Source organism: Rhipicephalus sanguineus, chromosome 4, assembly GCF_013339695.2.
Source record: "Rhipicephalus sanguineus isolate Rsan-2018 chromosome 4, BIME_Rsan_1.4, whole genome shotgun sequence".
Lineage (NCBI taxonomy): Eukaryota > Metazoa > Arthropoda > Arachnida > Ixodida > Ixodidae > Rhipicephalus > Rhipicephalus sanguineus.
Window position 1 is genome coordinate 200,049,455 of NC_051179.1, and position 20,471 is coordinate 200,069,925.

Sequence of the window (20,471 nt, forward strand, 5' to 3'; positions counted from 1 at the left end):
CTTTCGCCGCTCCTCTTCTCCACTTCGGCCTGCCTCATTCGCCACCGATAATCGGTCGGAAAAATAGGTGATGCAGTTTTTGGAGGACAAACTGCATTCCAAATTAGAACTGAAATTCCTCCATCAGGCCCGTGCAACATGGTTTTTGTGGTAGTGGAAGGAGTGCATGTCGGTGCTTTGGTGGACACGGGTGTGACATTTTCTGTTATACGTGCTGATTTGTGTCAACCTTCGAACAAAGTGATGACGCCTTACGATGGACCCACGCTGGTCGCTACCCAGGGGAACACCATTCACACTTCCGCTTTTTGTACTGCTCGTGTTTTTATCGACGGTATCCGTCATCATATCCAGTTTGCTGTCCTCTCCCGTTGCTCTCACGAACTAATTTTAGGGTGGGATTTTCTGTCATCTGCTTCCGCGGCAATTTGTTGTGGACAACGCGTCGTCCACCTCACTGACACCGACTACATGCTCGACAAGGACACCCAGAAGCCACTTCGTCTGATCGCTGCGGAAGACACCGAACTGTCGCCACTCCAAGAACAAATTGTCACCATTACGTCCGACGACATCGACCAAGGCGACGTGTTGGTCTCGCCTTCATCTCTTTGCGCTCGTAAAGGCATAGTTCTTCCGTCCGGTGTCGTTCATTTTCGCAATGGATCTGCCCTCATCACAGCCGTAAATTCTACATCGGAGAAGATTCTCCTGGCACAGAACACTACGGTGGCCCGTGTTGCCGACCGCGAGCCTGTATTCGTCATGCCACTGCAAGCCGTCTCATCCAAAGACCCTTCGATTAGGGAGCCTGCTTCTTCCTCCGCCTATACCGCCGCCATCAGCAACGACTTGACAGCTTCACAGAGGCAGCAGCTGCTTGCTTTGCTAAAGAAACACGCCAGCTCTTTCGATGTTTACTCGTCTACGTTGGGCCGCGCTACCACTACAGCGCATCGAATTCAGACAGTCGGGACATCTATTGTACACCGCCGGCTCTACCGTGTGTCTCTTTCCGAGAGAAAAATTATAGAAGAAAACATTGCCGACATGCTCAAACGTGAGGTAATACACCCCTCAGCTAACCCTTGGTCGTCTCCTGTTGTTTTGGTCCGCAAAAAGGATGGCTCTGTGCGCTTTTGCGTGGATTACCGGGCGCTCAATAAGATCACCCGCAAGTACGTGTACCCCATGTCACGCATTGACGACGCCCTTGATTCCTTACAAGGCGCGGAATACTTTTCAAGCCTCGACTTGCGTTCAGGATATTGGCAAATTCTCATGCATGAAGGCGATAAAGAGAAAACGGCGTTCGCAACCCCCGACGGTCTATACGAATTCAACGTGATGCCTTGCGGGCTGTGCAACGCGCCCGCGACTTTTAAGCGCATGATTGACACCGTGCTGCGCGGCCTCAAATGGAAAACTTGCCTTTGCTACATGTACCACATTGTCATCTTTTCGTCAATGTTTTCTCAGCACCTGCAACGCTTGGATGAAGTTTTGACGTGCCTTGCCGGCGCTGGTCAACAACTCAACACAAAGAAATGCTGTTTCGCCAGCAAATCTATCAAGGTCTTGGGACACGTCGTTAGCAAAGATGGAATTCGGCCAGACCCTGACAAGATTGCTGCAGTCCTTCGTTTTCCGCGCCCCGAAAGACCGAAGGAGCTGCGGAGTTTCCTTGGCCTCGCCTCCTATTTTCGTCGGTGTATCCAGAACTTCGCCTCAATAGCTACTCCACTACACCAGCTACTTGCTTCCGACGTCCCCTTTTGGTGGTCTGAAGAATGTCAAACAGCATTCGACCTGATAAAGGGCGCCCTCACGTCCGAACCTGTTCTCTGCCATTTTGACGAAGCCGCACCTACTATCCTACATACAGACGCTAGCGGCCGCGGTATAGGTGCCGTTCTTCTGCAACGCGACACCTCTTCACAAGACAGAGTGGTTGCATATGCCAGTCGCGTACTCACCGCTGCCGAGAAGCATTACACGATAACTGAATAGGAGTGCTTGACTGTGGTTTGGTCGGTGCAGAAGTTCCGTCCCTATCTCCACGGCCGTCACTTCACAATTGTTACGGACCACCACGCCTTATGCTGGCTTTCCACTCTGAACAACTTGTCCGGACGCTTAGGTCGGTAGATTCTACGCCTGCAGGAGTATGACTTTGACATAATTTACAAGTCCGGTAGAAAACATCAAGACGCCAACGCACTTTCTCGCTGCCCGCTTCCTACTACCCAGATCAGCGTTGGCGAGACCTCGGCCGTCACTTCTACCGCAGTTCCTACGCTCGCCTCAATAGGCCATCTATTCTCGGACGACGATTCAACATTTCGCTCCCGCGAGCTGTCCGATCCATACTGCAGGCGTATTATGGACCAACTTTCGGGAGCCTCCCATCCACCTAACGCGCGACTTCGTCTTCAACTCCTGCGATTTAAGCTGGGAAATGGCCTTCTCTACCGCTACATTTACCATCCTGACGGTCAACGCTGAGTTCCCGTGATACCACGCGCTCTTCGACTTCATGTGCTCAAAGCCTTCCACGATGACTTGACTGCTGGCCATCTTGGTTTTCGAAAAACTCTTGACCGCATTCGATGTCGTTTCCACTGGCCTGGCCTTTCTACTAGCGTAGCGCGGCACGTCGGTTCCTGCTTCCCATTCCAGAGCCGTAAACTCCCGACATCTGCACCTGCCGGGCCTCTACAGCCAATTCCGCGCCCCACAATGCCATTTGAGGTTGTAGGTGTCGACCTTTACGGGCCTCTTCCCGTCCCATCTACTGGCAAACGATGGACAGTGACCGCCGTAGACCACTTGACGCGTTACGCTGAGACAACCTCTTGATTACTGGCTCGGCTGCGGAAGTTGCTGACTTCGTTCTTCACGCCATAATACTGCGTCATGGGGCTCCTCGACCGTGGAAGGGTGTTCCTGTCACAAATGTTAAATGTACTGCGCGCTTTCGGAACTACTCACAAGACAGCTTCAAGCTACCACCCTCAGACCAATGGTCTCACCGAGAGATTTCATCGTACTCTTGCTGACATGATAGCTGTCTACATCCAACCAGACCACAAAAACTGGGATACCCTGCTACCATTCCTCACCTTCACCAGAACACGGCCGTTCAGCGCACAACCGGCTACTCACCATTCTACCTCGTTTGCGGACGTCCCCCTGCTACCTTTCTCGACGTTGCCCTCTTCAGGAGCCACGTTAACTCACCGCAGTCTCCCAGCGAAGACTACATTTCTCGACTGGCCCAGTCCCACCATCATGCTCGCATCAACACAGAAGCGAGACAACAAGAGCGGAAGATCATTTATGACGCATCCCATCGCGTTTTATCTTTCCGACTTGGTGACGAGGTACTGCTTTTGACTCCTATTCGCACACCTGGTCTCTGTGACAAGTTTCAACCACGCTTCATCGGGCCGTACATAGTTTTGGAACAGACTTCGCCTGTTAATTATCGTGTGACACCACTCGTCGTCCCAACAGACCACCGTTACCGCAGCACCAAGATTGTACACGTTTCTCGCATGAAACCCTTCACGCGACGTTCTTGGTCAACTTGACTTGCAGCAGCCAGGATATCCGCTTACACGTGAGGGAAATTAGTGTGGGCACTAGTTGTGTGCTTCTGTCTCATCTGTCCATTATCATAATCATCATCATCCGTTTGTCTCTCTGCCCTCATCGTCACCGTGTGTCATTGTCATCATCATCGGGTGTGTGCGCGCTCTGCCCGTTCTTTTCCGAGGCCTTGAGCTGAATAAACGTCGTTTCAACCAAGACGTCATAATATGTACGATCAGACATACCATACTGAATAATTTCAGAACTTAGAAAAATAGACAACAATTATGAATGTATATCGATGGAGCTCTTAAATATTCTGTTTTACGTTATTTATAGGCCGTCATCTGTTTCCGTGAAACATTTACTGATGTTTATTGAAAAATTATCAGAAACATTTTTCGAGTTCAGCTTGAAAACAGTTATGATGGGAGATTTCAACATTGCTGTAAGCGCAGACTGCCCAACGTGTTAATCTTTTAGAGAGATATTAGAAACCTATATATGTTCGAATGTAATCAATGTCCGGACAAGAATAACCTCAACTACTGACGCGACGCTTGACCTTTGTGTAAGCAACTTTGAATGTACTGCCGTAAAAGCGGGCCACTCAAGTCACCACTTCTTCATATATTGCTTTTTACCTCGTAAGCAAGCAACTAGGGCAAGCGAATGCCTCTTAGTAAAAATACACTCCCAACGTGGCATGGAGGAGTTTGTGGAGTTGGTCTCCGGTTTGCATTGGAACACAATGCTTGATGCCAGTGATGCTGATGTATCTTACAATTCATTTTTATCGTGCTTCATGTCAATATATGACCAATGTTTTTCACCCGCTCCTCGAAGAAAACACAGAAGGGTTCGAAAACCGTGGATTACACTGGAACTGCATGAAAAGATCAAATTTCTAGATAGGCTGACGAATTCCTAAAAACATTGCGCTCCCCTTAACCCTTCCCTCGTGTTTTCTTTGCGCGAAATAGCCACATCCGTGGCTTCTGAAAGAACATGAACCGACTAGCCCAACAACGTGTGCTTCAGGAAAATTATCCTTGCGAATATAAAAAGACGCGGAATAAACTGAATAAGGGCATAAAGAGGGAAAAATCGGAGTACTAATTAGGTTTCTTAGTGCCGCCGATAACTCCGGAGCAATATACGAAACATTCAGGGAGATAAAAAAAAAATGTCGAAGAGATAGCAATGTCCACTTCCAGAAACCGAAGACATCCGAGGAGGATGTCGCAGATTTGTTTCACGAACATTTTCTTTCAGTAGGTGCTTGATTCGTGTCATTTGGCCTGTCAAATTTATATTGCTGGAAACTCCTTCCCATCAGTGTTCCTATCTCCAACAGATCATGATGAGGTACATAAGATTACAATGTCCCTGAAGGACAACTACGCCTGGTGACCCAATGAATTCAAAGATAAACCGTCAAAAGCTGTGAGCAGTATAGTTTCAGTTCCACTGACACAGATCTTTAACATCGGTATGTTAAATCTCTCCCCCCCCCCAAGCAAAATGAAAGAAGCCAGAGTCACCGCATTTCACAAAGGGGGATTATTTGATGATTTCAACAATTATAGGCCTATCTCTACACTTTCTACAATCTCGAAGATAGCGGAGCATATTGCTTATAAAAGGATAACTGGCTTTCTAAAAGCCCATGATATAATAGCTAAGGAGCAATATGGATTTTGTCAGAGCAAATCAGCCGAGACGGCCCCCCTTGGGATTAAAGAACCAATCCTTCAGAATCCTCACACTAGATGTCCTTTAGATGCGAAACAGTTTAAGGGGGAGCATTGCACATTTATCCCTCCCGCGGCGTCCACACCCCCACTTGCGCCCCCTCCCCCTCTCTCTCGCCTCTCCTACGCTCCCGCCTCTCGCACGCCTCATTCTGTCCTGCGCAACGCCACGATAAGCGCCAGCATCAACGCCGCCGTAAGTGTCAGCGTTAGCGCCAGCACAAGCATGCCACGGGAGGCGTCCACACGCCCACTGCGCATGCGCGTCCCCTCCCCCTCTCTCTCCTCTCCTACGCTCCCCCCTCTCGCGCGCCTATCGACCGCGTTCCCCGCTCGCCCTGTGAGATTAACGGCCAGGCTAAAGGGAAGACGCGACGTTCCTCTTCGCGTTCCACTACGCTTTGAATAGGTGGATGAATAGATGGATTTGAATGGACGGCGCGGGACTTCGCCCCAGCTTAAGAACCTGGCGAGCCAGCTCCTACAAAAACAATTACACCATCTCCCGTTCAAGCGAACCATCTCCCCGCTGCTTCGCATCCACACATGGTTCCCTTTAGCGGAAGATGGTGTAATTTTTTTAGACTGTAAGAAAGCTTTTGAGTGTGTACAACACGAGCTTCTTTATCAGAAACTACCCTTCTACGGCTTCCGTGGCATGGTATTGTCTCTAATAAAAAACTATTTAACTGACAGGTCACAGTACACAATCGATAGCTTCGAATTGAAAGCTAACCGTATAAGATAGGAGTACCTCACGGTTGCATTCTTGGACTGGTACTGCTTTTAGTTTATACAAATGCTATTTTTAATATAGAAGGACGTGCAAGTATAGTGCTTTATGTGGATGACACTAGCGTTTTTTTGTGTGTGGGATTAACTGGAAGACATTTTTATGGAGACGAATACATGGTTAGGGAAGCTTAATTTCCTCGTTAATGCCGCAGGATCAGAGGCATTGCAGCTTTCTACACCTCACCTGGTTTTGCACTGCCTCCGTGATTGGCCCACCGATCACGGAGGCAGTGCAAAGCTACAATGTCATGTGATGACGTCACCATGTGGCGTCACTTTATGTGAAGTCATCATGACGTAACAAATTTTTGCAATTTGTGACGTCATGGCGACGTCATCACGTGATGATGATTTTTTTGCATTACTCGTGTTGACGCCGCCGACATGTGACGCCGACGGTCAAGTCTCGCATTTGATATGGAATGTAAGGCTTTCGCCTAAGGATAATTATCTTGTTACATCGCGGTAAAGAATAGCAATATTCAGAAAGAGGGGCCAAGAAATGGTGGGAAAGAGCGCTCTTTCTTCTCTTCCTGGCCCCTTTCGCCAATTTTTCCTACTGTTTACCAAGCTGTATAATCGGTGTCAAACGAAACACCAACAGCGGAGCGCGTTGCCCAAGCGTTAGGAATTGTATAGTGCGCGCCCTCCAGTCATCACCATTGACAGGCGCGCACAACCTATCAGGCAGCACTGCGCGTTCGAAAGCATGAATGTGGCTCACGAGCGGCAAACCGCATGACCGTATCTATCTTCAATCATAAAGGAGTTAACTGTACCACGCGCACCGCTGTTGCCGCTTCATTCGGCGCCGATAGTATTTGTAACAAGTTTTCATGTGCATCCAACTCTCCCAATCCACGCTAGTTTTCCTCAATAACCCACTCGTCAGTGCACTTATTAATTTTATTAAAGACGATAGCCTTTGTTGGGATACTTGAATGCAGAAATTTTGGTCTGTCTTTCTGTCTGTCAGCCGATTCAGCCAACCGGCCAAAGTTTAAGCACTTGCTGAACGCCCAGCCATCTTGAACTGGTAGCTGCGTTCATGCTTGGGAACATTTTCGATCAAAAAGAAAATAATACGCATATCTGAGGCGCAATATCAATACATAAGCATTAGGTGGTGTGTTCCTTAACAAGGAAATACAAAGATACGTGATTCTAAAAAAGCTAGCGTTTCTTACGCTGCGCTGAAAATGCAACGCTGTGCACGAAAAAGCCCTCTACCGATGGTGCTGCCACCTGGTAGTGGCCCTGGGTTCTGCACAAGCTCATGTACCTTTAGGTAGCAGAGTTGCGCATAGGTCGGGCAAGCAACCGCAGCTATGCGGCGAAGCCACTCTCCGTTTTTGCAGGCGACATGCCTACCGCGTCGCCGATCAACATGTTTGCCGTGTCGAAGTCCGATGATTAACTTAACTGTCGATGTCTGGTGTCAACCCAATTCGCTGTAGCGGCGGCGTAGAGAAATATAAGAATTGGGCCAAGTGGCCGCTTCTCCGCAATGCATGGTTGCTAGCGGCGTTTGGAAGACAGATGCGCAACTCTGCTACCTAAAGGTAACATATACAGTAACTGTAACGCAGCGTAAAGTCACTGGAACGGGAAAAGTACCGCGTTCGTTTTCTCTTCGCCACCGCGCCCTCTCGGCGGCTTCGCCACACAAATGGTCCAGCTCGCTCGCCTCGCTAGTGTCTCCCGGCCGCCGACGCACGGCGCTTTGAAGGGCGATCGTTTCTATAGGCTTCCCAAGCAACGCTTAGCGGCGCTGCTGCTCTTGACAGGCAGCGTTATCTCTGGCAGAAAAATAGTAACTGGAGTGTAAGCAGCGCGCGTTTTCCCTTCTCTCCACCGCGTTGCCGCTCGCTTCTGTGCACGTGCAGAGCTCTCGCGGTGCACTTGCGGCGCCTCACAATGTACCGCTTGCAGTGCGGCTTCAAAAGGATCTTCAAGCTTGGCTGGCACTTCCGAAAAGCGAACTTGATAAAAGGAGAAAGGCTCGTCAATCACGTTAACGGTGAAGAGCAGACGATCGACGACAACGACGCCCAACTCAAAGCGAAATGCATTTCCCAAGTCGCGATTACACCGTGTAGGACGTATACCTCGAGGTAAGTCTCATTCTGTCATGCTAAAGATGAATAATGGTCCACATGCACTCCGAAATGAAGCCGTACACGCTATCGATGTTCTGCGGCGTGGACTACGAATGATATGATTGTTGTTTTGATATGGCATGCTTAACAGTAGCAGCCGTGTACTTTCGTGAACAAACGTTTGCGGCGTGCGAAAAAAAAATTATACGGCCATGGCACTGTCCCTTAGAAGATTAGAGTCAAGTCCTCCGTGCCGCTGGAGAATCACTCGCCGATTAAGGCGCGAGGCAGCTAGCTGGGCTTCAGCCACTGTGAAGCAAGATGAACTGCTCGCCTCGCTTTTTCGGCTCTCGCGTCATGCTTGCAGTCTCTTTTTATGATATCGACTTGACAGGCGTATAAAACCTGCTGCGCGAAGGCGGCAAGAAAGCCGCACAAAATCAGAAAGTTGTTACTTCAAGGTTGCACTGCAAAGCATGTATTAAAAGTGACAAAAACAAAGCACACCTGCAGAACGATGTCAAAGCTTGCTGAAAATGCACAGACCTCCGTTCCGGCGTGATAAAGCAGCCTTCCCGACGCGTGAATTGCAGGCACCGAACTTCTGACATTGTGCCGAGTTCAGTTGAATTCAACCAACCGCGCAACGCTAACGGTATAACGCGAGTGTGAACATTCAACAACGACGAGTAGGTCTCACGAACACGGGGAATCAAAACACAAAGTTGCTTCACCTGCAACCGTAACTGGACATTCACAATGCGAGAAGACAGCGAGTAATCGCTGTAGTCGCTGCGTGCATGCGCCGCGTTACTCACCGATTCAGGTAGTCGGAACGAACGAAAGCGATGAACTCAGACAGCCAAAATAAAAGGCGAGACAGCGCTGTCAGCTATCCATGCTTGCCGCCTTTATTTCTCGTGCCACACGCCCGGGAACCGATACAGTTTCACACGTGAATCGTGTGCCTTGGTGTTGTCTGCACTGTTGTGGCAGGCCACTAAACCACAATACTTCGGACCTCGCTTGCGCTTCTACCATCGCGGAAATGCGCAGCTTCGCACAGCAAGCCTCTCGGTTCAACGTGCCGAGCTGACGGCCTCCCAGTTACCCAAACCGACAGAAGAACCCGTGCGCACGTGCGCTAGCGCTACCAGGGGAGTGAAACTTCCTATACCATCCATGGAACGCGATATTCGCTCGCAGCGCCAGACGAACACCTTGTGTTTGGGGGCGGTGCTAAAACATGGCGGCGCATTGCAGACACGCACTGGGGGACGCCATCTTGATGAGGACTGAGGATCCGAGTGCCGGGGGGAGCGATTTAGCGCCAAATTCAATTAGGGTGCACCAGCAAGCCAAATTGAGCGAGTGGAAGGTATTCAGATGGCGAGCGCGCGACCTTCTTCCTGTTGCGCAACCCGCCACATGATCAAAACGACAATCGTTGCGTTCTGATTGATGAAGGTTTGCCCATCCACCTATTTTTGCACCACTTATTCTACGTCAGACTGTGTTTTTGTTTACGTGTACAAATAAATCAGACAAAAATAAAGAGCATAGCTTTTTTGAATATTTTATTGCCTAAGCGTACCATTCATACAGTAAAAACGTAACACAAAAACAAAAGCAGACAATCAGAATGTAATAAATAAATCATGCACGTGTATGCTCAATTAAATTACACAGCTACTGCTGGAACCGCATCCTGATATGCCGTGCAAGCGTAGAAAAACTAAACGAGCAGCATGCAGATCGTACCTTTCGTCCGCCGCGGATCGGAAAGAATTTTATGCCAGTACGGCGTGAAGAATTTTGACACCGCTCAGCACAGCACGATTTGTGATAACGGCGCGAATACATTCATGCGTCTGTTTCGCTGAAGCTTGCAAGGGTTTTGCCACTTTCGCTGAAACAAACTTTACAGTGGTAAAAGCGGCCTTTGGGACACCGTAAGCCGCAGCATACACGGGCGCGTGACAAGAAACGCCCCTTTTTCACCGTGAGAGATAAGACGGTGCAGTTCCCGTTTTCCACTCCGGGTGGCGCTCGTATATTCGCAATCCCGAACTGCAACCTTTAGGTTCACTTGCGTATTAAAAACACCGGAGTTAATAAGTAAACTGGTAATAAATATAAAATGGAACAAGAACGTTCATATATGCTCGAAGGTATAGTACAGCCCCCAAACATTAGGATCGCTGGAGTCACGGGACAGAAAAACCGCGAAGTTTCATCCCCCTGGCGCTACCGTGAAAGGCGCTGAGTTGGCCGCGCATGCACTACATAGCTTTCCGGCAGAGCCGCAGCGCGGCCAGCGCGGCGATGGCGTCGCGCCGCAAACTTGAGCTTGGGTTCCCTATAGCCTTAGAAAAGCATGCAGGAACATCAAGACACCCCGTATCGTTTTGACACTTCATCGCAAGCCTGTCGAGGCATCGAAGAAGGCTTAGGTGCTGCGCGTTTGGGTGCAGCAACCGGCGGGAAACGGGCAAAGCCCTCTTTGCTATTCCCAGCGGGAAAAGGAATGCCAAGCTACGGGCTGTGTGGCTGCACAGAATACGGCGCGAAAAATTTGCACCCGCGACTGACACCCGCCTTTGTGAGGCAAGCATTTCATTGAGAATTCGCGAATGTTGTTTCGGGGAATGTTTGCGTCTCCGCTGCACTAGTGCAGCTTGTTCCGCGTGGTTGCCGCAGAAGGTTCATGCACAATAACATTGCTGGGCAGCTCTTAATTATGTTTGGCGTAAAACTGACGCCTTTGGGCTCACATATAACGATTAGTGTGCCGTGAAAACTGGCTGCTACAGATTTGTATTGCGTGCCGTGACTCTACAACGAACATAAATAACAGTGTGTACCATGAAAATAATGGCACGCACGCCATGAATCATTTACATGCCATGCTTATGTTGCACCCGCAGTCGGTTCGCTGGCTTGATATGCACCAAGATTGGTAGCGCGTGACGTGACTGTATATTTGTGCCTTTTGTGTCAGTCCGGCAGATCCCACGCATTCTGGGAATCAATCGAATGCGAAGCAGCCAGCAAATAGCTGCATATATCGCCTTGTTCGTCTTTGAGGCGGATGAAGTCATTCATGTCATGACATCTACTTCACTATATATCGCATGTTTGTCACGCATGCATGCATGTAGAATCTGGTATACACAACGCATGACCTGTAATTCATGTTCGTCACACAACCATATCATGCCATACCAAATTTGCTATACATCCAGTTAACAAAACGGCCGGAAGCGCACAAAGACAGTGTAATTTAAACCATCCCGTACATGTTATGCATGTGATGATTTTCACGTTACCACCTGTCCTTCATGTTCGTCATACAGTCACCTCGCGCTATACCAATTTTGATGTATATCAAGCTACCGGACTGGCCGCGAGCGCACCACGAGCGTGCCAAATAACTGATGCTGTACATGACATGCAAGTCATGATTTTCATGTTACCATCTGTCACTAACGTTCGTCATACAGAAATATCTCGTCATATCACTTTCGGTATATATGCATTTCATTAAACGATCGCGAGCGCCCCTAGACCATGCCATGTAAATTATGTTTGAGATGGTATGTCTGCCATGACTTGCACGTTATGACCAGTGACTTATGTTCGTCATACACTCTTGTCACGCGATATCAATTTTGGTGTGTGTCAAGCAAGCGAAGCGAGCACGAGCGCACCATGAGCGTGGAATGTAAATCATGGCGTACATGGCGTACATGTCATTATTTTAATGTTACCACCTGTAGTTTATATTCGTCATACAGTTATGTTTTGCCATACCAAATTTGGTATACATCCCATTAAGGAAACGGTCAGGAGAGCACATAGTCGGGGGCGGATAGATAGATAGATAGATAGATAGATAGATAGATAGATAGATAGATAGATAGATAGATAGATAGATAGATAGATAGATAGATAGATAGATAGATAGATAGATAGATAGATAGATAGACAGACAGACAGACAGACAGACAGACAGACAGACAGACAGACAGACAGACAGACAGACAGACAGACAGACAGACAGACAGACAGACAGACAGACAGATAGATAGATAGATAGATAGATAGATAGATAGATAGATAGATAGATAGATAGATAGATAGATAGATAGATAGATAGATAGATAGATAGATAGATAGATAGATAGATAGATAGATAGATAGATAGATAGATAGATAGATAGATAGATAGATAGATAGATACTACGTTCAAACTTGCAGAAGCTCGCTACGAAATGCTTCGCATTTAATAAATACCGACAGCCGAGCGCTTAAATGCCGCGCAGTTCGTATTTCTTTACCGCGTTAGTACGCGTGCGTGCGCGTGTAGGCAAGTGAAAACTGCCGCTATTTCTTTCCTAATCAGTTAGAGAACAACGGTATGCTTCATTCGGGGCTGCAAAAGCACACACAATGCGTAAAAAGTCACAGTTTCGCCGCAAGGCCGAAGCAATGAATGCAATAGCAAGAAAGTAAAGCTGTATGAAGTGAGGCTCGCCAATGGATACTCTCAGTTTGAACAGCGCTCCTGTTGCAAAGGCGGCCGAAGCAGCGAAGGAAACTAGCGTGCTTCAAGTGTCCAGCTGTGACACTTTATAGTTCGCGCTCATCTTCTGTTTGTTCGTTTAGCGGCGTCCCTTGAGCTCGAGTGGCTTTCGTACGCTCCGTAACATGAGCGCGGACATCACGGTGAAAGCGTGAAACATCCCTCTTCCCCTCAGCACAAGAAAACCGCGCGAGCAGACAGCGGAAGGGCAAGGTTCTCCCTGCGCAAGTATAAGAAGCGAGCGAGCTCGCCGACGACTTTAAATGCGCCTGTCGCGCTCATAGCGCCATCTCGCTGGTAATGAAGAAACGCTTATAAGCGCAGCCGTCTCTGAGTCCGTCCAGCGGTAAAGGATGTGTATATAACGCTCGCCGTTACGTACGTGGAGGATCTGCGTTTCGTGGCGTAGTGGCTAGCGCCACTCGCTGCGGAGGAAGAGGTCCCTGGTTCGATTCCGCGCTTCGGAAGCATTTTTCTGAATTATTTTTCTTTGGGTCTTTTCTATATATATATATATATATATATATATATATATATATATATATACTTATACATATACCGTACGGTGCATGACGGCGGCGACGGCGACGGCAAAATCCAGCCGGGACTGTCCATATAATTGCTATCGCAATAAAACATGCGATACTCCGCGTGAAATCAACACCGCGCCGCCGCAGCTCCGGCTGCGCTGGACCAAATATGGCGGCGAGCAGGGCGGTTGCGGTACTTTTCCCTTTCCAGTGACTTTAACGCAGCACCTCCTCTATTTTATCAATGCCACCCAGATGCGGCCGATTCAACATACAGAAGGCGCTGTCTGAGGCAAGGCAAAGCATAAATAGCAGAAGACTATCGTCTTTCGACGACATTTGCAGCGAAGCACGCAGATACGCGGCCAATTCTTTTTGTCGGCAGACTTGTGTACACATGTCCACATCACTACAATTGGCCCTAAAATTGACGGGGCTTCGCTTCCAAGGCAGCGTAGACTCTATTTAACTCGCTTGGCGATAGGTTTGCGCTTTCACGTAAGATATTTCAATGCCATCCAGCGCAGTCAGTCACTCCCCTTACTTCAACAAGCGGGTTACCCTAACAGCGTGCTATCTAGTTGCAGTGAAAGACTATCAAGATGGGTAAAGGGTCAGAACCATTGCAACAAAGGTGACAATAAGCAGAGGTACGAAAAGGTAACAGTGTTACGTTATGTACACAAGCTGTCCAATGGTTTAAGTAATGTAGGCAATAGGTACGGGGTTAAGACAGTGTTCTCTTCTCCGAATAAATGTTCGGGAATCTGTCCTCTGGTTAAGAGAAAAATAGAGCTCAGTGGCGTGTTAAGTGAAGGCTGTGGAACGAACCATGTAGAGTCTACGTATGCGCCGTGTAAGTGCGGGGTCTTCTACCAGATCCCTCTTGCATGTGGGAATTTTTACGTGGGGCAAACAAGCAGATGTTTAAAGGAGCATAACCAGTCGGGCTGAAGCAATCGGCATCTCGCGTCGCACTGCTACACGTGTGGTCGTTCTCCAATGTTTTCAAATATGAAAGTCTTGTCGTCACACAAATGCAAGGTCACTCGAGAGGTGATACAAGCCTTCCATATCAAAAGAATGGGTGGCGCATGCGTCAGTCAGGCATCATTGCCACTGACGGAAAAAGAGTTTTCTGCTGAGCACATGTTCTTTGAAGTAATGCTTATGTTAGTTACTATATTACCCCCTTTTTGTTTTTGCTTTTGCACACGTTTTTTCTTGTCTCTCATTGTGCTTGTTTTCTTTTATGATCTTTTCAAATAAATATTTCAGGTGCGAGTCAGCGTTCATCCTGTGTGATTGTTCCTTCTTAGTCTCTGTCTTTTAGCGCTGCTTCAAAGACGTAACATCACAATGATAAAATTCCTCGAACAAGTCCAACCTAGTCCCGTTACTTCTCGTCTGGTGCAGCTGCTCAGTCGGACTTGCTATCGTCAACCTCTAGTCCATAAAGTACACTTCAGTGTTAAAGTGTCTCCAGGGTCGGTTTGCGACTACACATAACCTGATGTTTGAAAAGTCTGTCTGCTCTTTGAACCGTTTAGCAACAGACGCATGTGCCCTGTCGAAGCGTGTGGTGGCGTGGTAGAGCACGCAGGGGTGGAAAGGGCAGTGCCCTTCTTATCCCTGCGATCAAGCCTGCTCTCGCCTTTACACGCACCATACACGTTCATGTCATGTGCTACGACGATTCGCGCACCACGATAATTCCAAATTTCGAATGCTGTCCCTTTTAATTGACGCTTGTGGCGCCAGGTTAAACGCATACCGAAGAACCCGAACGTCCATTGTTGCAGCGCATAAAATCCTCCTCACCACGCAGTTTGGCGTCTCTGATGGCACATGCTGTGGCAAGCAGCTCCGTCGAGAAGGCCGGTCTTCCATGAGGGCCCAGGGAAGAGGCCAGCACGGTAGCCGCTTGTACGGCCCCCTTGCGAGTGGAACAGAACTGCGACACAATGTGCCCACACTCTAAGAAAAAAGAGTAAAAACAGTCACAGCACCTTGACTCTCTTCAGCTCCCCTTTTTGACAACTCTCCCGTGGTAGCATCAGAAAATAGGAGTCGACATTTCTCTATAGCTTACTTGGATCCTTATTGGCTCGCGATGAGTCGTTCGTGAAGGATCTCAAATTTCGCGCAGCGCGCTTTGATTCATGATAAAGGAAGTTGGCTTGCAGACGCTAACATAAGACAGGAGGTCAGAATAACACAAACGCCTTGTTGCTTCGGTCTCTTCTCTTGCGTCCGTATCTGCACATGGAAGTGCACGTTAGAGAACTCTAGATGGCTGAAATTTCGGGAGCCCTCCATCACAGCGTGATTCATAAACATGTATTAGTATTGGCACGTAAAACACCATATATGAATCATTAATAATGTCACTTTGACGGGCATCATATATTTACTTGACCATACTTATTGCACATTAATTAACCACTGCTGTCCAAGGTACAAAGGTGCAGCAGTCATATTTTGCTTAGCAGTACATCCTGCACCAAATTTCCTGAGGGTTCAGTCTGACAGTCAAAACACAAAGGTAAATTACATGTGTAACACTGGGAATACAAGCCGACGATAACACAAGCACTTGGCTGTTAAAAGTCTAATTTGCCTAAAAATAAATATAAGCTTTTGTAGTAGTCAGCCTAAATGCAGTTTTAGAGGTCCGAAATTGAAGTTCGCAGTAATGTAATCGAGAATGCTTCACGTACCTCTGTCTCATCTTCTTTGTTTACATATAGCCTTTCAATAGTCACAATTTTTTTTCTATTCGAGCTTTCTTAGATTTGTTCACATTTTGCTCCCTTATGCTCTGCTTAAAAAGGCATACGTTAAAAACACTTGTTGTACTCTTAACTTTAATAATACCGAAGATCGTAAATTTTGAGCACGTGAAAAGTTGTCCTATTCGCCTATTCAACACCCCCACCTGGTAAAGTTTTCTTCAACAGCAGGTCCTTGTTACAAAAACTAACTTCATGGTCCACCATTATGTAATGCCTTCGGGGCTCTAGGGTGCAATAAATGAAATAAAGTTACAAGTCGTCATCATTGTTACGTGTTTCTGCCACCTTTTCACTTGAGCACAATATTTTGCAGAATGGAGTGCAGTATACAATTAGAAGTCTGGAGCACATCAGTCACATTTATGGCATGTCAGTTTATTCTGTCTGCCTTTCTTGCAAGGAATGTGGAAAAAACAAGCATATCTCGAGGACTATCCAGCAGCATTGTGCCAAGCTTGTCAACTAATTCCTCTTAAAACTCTCTGAGCCTTCGCCATCACCATTAGGCAGTTGATTATATAGTTGTGAGTTGTCGATAGAAGTCATCTGCCTTGTGCTTTGAACCTTCATTACTCGGACCTCGTGGACGAGGGCACGACCGCCGCCGCAGTTCAGTGGTAGAGCATCGGACGCGTCATTGGAAGGTCGCGCAGGTTAGCTCCCTGCTGGCGGCAGGTTATCTTTTCGTCCGCTTTACTTTCTTCACAGTTATATCCTAATTACTACAAATAATACCCCCTATACTTTCGTTGGCATTAGTGTCTGTTAGTTCTCAATAATACTGTGTCTAACAAAGAAAAAAGAGCCCTTAAAAGTCATCTTCTTTCTTTCATTCACAGCGAGGGTCTCGTTCTGGCCGACTTGATGCCTTCAGGTAGTATGCCAGGGTTTATTGGTCAGCTGCCGGCTCGTAAAAAGATCACGCGCTACGCGACACCAACAGAAAGAAAAAGAGTGTTCCACACTCGCCGCCATGGCTGCGATCGGCGCTGGCAAACACACCTAAGGTTTAAATGCACATATTGTCACGTGGTCGTGACGTCGACGAAGACAATAGCTGGCGTGATCAAGATGAAACTCTTTGTTTGGCCGAACTTGTGGCCGGGAGATGAAAACTGAAACTGCAGCAATACACGCTGTACACTGATAGCGGCGAACAGGGTGTCGGCTGTCGATAAACCGCTCCTGGCTGGGGCGCGCCGTATTTTATACATCACGCATCAAACTTTCCAGTCTTATCACTGGTGGTCGCGGAAACTCTGCAATAATTTAGACTATCGGCGTCCTGCGCGTAATCTTAACAATGTGATCTACTACAATCGCGAAGCTTCTCGAACACTGCGGCGCGGTCAGCTTCGAGCATTGCTAACCGTCCTTGCTTGTCAAACCCGGATACATCAAAATAAAACAAGAAGCGGGCGTGGCAATGGCCCCTCTGAAGAAGCATCGTCCCGATGCTTGTGACAGAACGACAGAACATTGAAGGGGGACAAAAACAAGTGCATACACAAATAAATTAAAATAACAAAGAAAAACTAGAGTCCCCATGTTCGTTAACGCGCAAAAAACGGCTTAAGGCGCACGACATGCATGACTTCAGGTCGCGCGCGGTGTGCTGGGAGTTCGTAATGTCGTCCGCGATGACCTCGTAGTCAAGAGCGCCGAGAGGCCGAAGCACATTGTATGGCCCGAAGTATCGCCGAAGAAGTTTTTCATTGAGCCCACATCGGCGTATCGGCGTCCAGACCCAAACACGGTCGCCGGGCTGGTATTCCGCGAAGCGTCGTCGAAGATTGTAACGGCGGCTGTCGGTCATCTGCTGATTCTTGATTCGTTGGCGGGCGAGCTGTCGGGCTTCGATGCGCTGAAGGTACACAGTGACGTCGAGGTTTTCTTCGTCGGGGATGTTTGGTAACATGGCGTCGAGCGTCGTTGCCGGGTTCCTTCCGTAGACCAACTTGTGTGGCGTCACCTGCGTCGTTTCTTGTACGGCCGTGTTGTATGCGAAGGTCACGTACGGAAGGATGCAATCCCACATCTTGTGCTCGACGTCGACGTACATGGCCAGCATGTCGGCGATGGTCTTGTTTAGACGCTCCGTGAAGCCATTGGTCCGTGGGTGATAGGAGGTGGTCCGGCGGTAGCTTGTCTGGCTGTATCTCAAGATCGCTTGAGTTAGCTCCCCAGTAAAGGCCGTACCTCTGTCGGTGATGAGGACCTCTGGTGCGCAATGACGCAGGACGATGTCCTCAACGAAGAACTTCGCCACCTCGGCGGCACTGCCTCTAGGTACGGCCCTTGTCTCGGCATAGTGGGTGAGGTAGTCGGTAGCTACGATGATCCGCTTATTTCCGCACGTCGACGTTGGGAACGGCCCCAGTAGGTATGTCGAGCAGAAATAAAAAAAACCACTCGACACGCCCGTCTAGCGCCGAAGCCTAAACCCAAGCAACTTTTTCTAGATTTTATGCGCCCCTCGCGCCAGCCTTGCCGCCACGCCGCTCGAGGTCACGTCCCACCTCTTCTTCCTTCACTGTGCAATCCCGTCGATGTCCGTGGCGCTACATAGCTCCTTCCCCTAGAGAGCAGCATGGTCTGCGAACGAAATCAGCACTGCCAGAAAACTCTGCGGATTGAAGTAGTGTCCGCAGCGACGGGAACGGAGACATGTGGAAATGGATTGAGCCAGGCGACTGTGGGAGTCGTCTCACAGTAGGCTGGCTTCAGGCGCTCCAGTACGATGGTGTCAGGTTTGCCGTGAACATCCACGATATATGTCGACTCGCGTTCGTCCAGTACCGGAAAGGGCCCGAGGTAGTGTGGGTGGAGAGCAGGCCGAATAGGTCCAAAGCGCACGAAAACGTGGGTTGCATTGGTCAGGGCGGATGTAATGTACGGTGTGCATTCTGGAAGACGACGTGTCGGACAGGGTTTAAGATCCCGGAAGAGGTCCCGAAGAAGGTGTACGTATTCGTGAGTAGACAGAGCTGCCCAGGGTGCTTCTGGGGAGAAGAAGTCGCTGGGCAGACGGAGCGTAGTGCCGTAGACGAGCTCCGCGCTCGAGCACCCGAAGTCCGATTTCAAGGCGCACCGTATACCCAGAAGAACCAGTGGCAGACGGTGAACCCATTGCGATGGCGTGCCATGGGCAATCAGTGCTGCTTTCAGCTGTCGATGGAAGCGTTCCACGGGGCCCTTGGTCTGGGGATGGTAGGCAGCCGTGCGAACACGATGCGTGCCAAGAAAGCGCAGGAGTTCCTGAAAAAAGGGCAGACTCGAATTGCTGTCTTCTGTCAGTCACGATCTTGGTAGGGCATCGGATGCGGGCAACCCATGTTGTGACAAATGCTGCTGCGACCGTTGCAGCAGAGCTGTCGGGAATCGGGGTCGCTTCTGGCCATTGAGTAAATCTGTCGACAGCTGTGAGCAGGTAGCGAAATCCATCGCACGGTGGTAGTGGTCTGACGATATCAATGTGTACAATGTCGAAACGATGGTCAGGCTGGACAAACTGGCGTATTTGGGGGAACAGGGTACCTGTGGACTTTGGCACGTTTTGGTGTGCGCAGCGTTGAGGCAGTTTGAGGAAAACACAACGACGTCATCCAAGTACATGAGGCACGTCTGCCACTTCCAGACAGCCAGCACTCTATCCATAACAGATTGGAAAGTCACAAGTGCCGAGCAAAGACCAAAGACCTTGAATTCGAACAGGCGGTCTGGTGTCATAAAGGCAGTCTTTTTACGGTCTCTCTCATCGACTTCGATTTGCCAGTAACCGGTCTTGAGTTCCATCGACGAAAAGTACCTCGCGTTGTGGAGTCGATCCAAGGCGTCATCTATCCGAGGGAGAGGGTACACGTCCTTCTTCGCGATTTTATTCAGGCGACGATAATCGACGCAGAAACGTAGGGCTCCATCCTTCTTCTTCCCTAACACCATGGGTGATGCCCACGAACTCTTGGACGACTGAATGATGTCGTCGCGCAGCATTTCATCGACTGGCATCGCGTTCATGCGTCGAAACTCTGTATGGGCTCTGACGGAGTGGTCTGGCACTTTCTTCTGTTACGATGCGATGTTTTGCCACGGGGGTCTGCCGAATGCTTGACGACGACGAAAAGCAGTCCTTGTATTGCAAGAGCAGGGTTTTGATCTGTTCTTGTTTGTGCTACGGAAGGCTGGGATTGACGTCGTAAGCTGGTTGTGGAGCTTTATTCGTCGGAGTAGGCTGGGGAGAATCGGTGAGGCCGAATGCATTGCTGGCTTCTACGATTTCTTCCATGTAGGCTACCGTCGTGCCTTTGCTCACGTGCTTG

At 48.8% G+C, this 20,471-nt stretch overlaps 1 protein-coding gene across 1 annotated transcript in view; it reads right to left on the reverse strand.

The window, feature by feature from the left end:
• Positions 1 to 20,471, reverse strand: part of LOC119391978 (probable ATP-dependent DNA helicase HFM1) — a 395,854-nt gene that overhangs the window by 14,849 nt on the left and 360,534 nt on the right. The window contains exon 10 of the mRNA XM_049415461.1: positions 15,179 to 15,311. Coding sequence (XP_049271418.1) covers positions 15,179 to 15,311 — 133 coding nt within the window. The remainder of the gene's footprint in view (positions 1 to 15,178; positions 15,312 to 20,471) is intronic.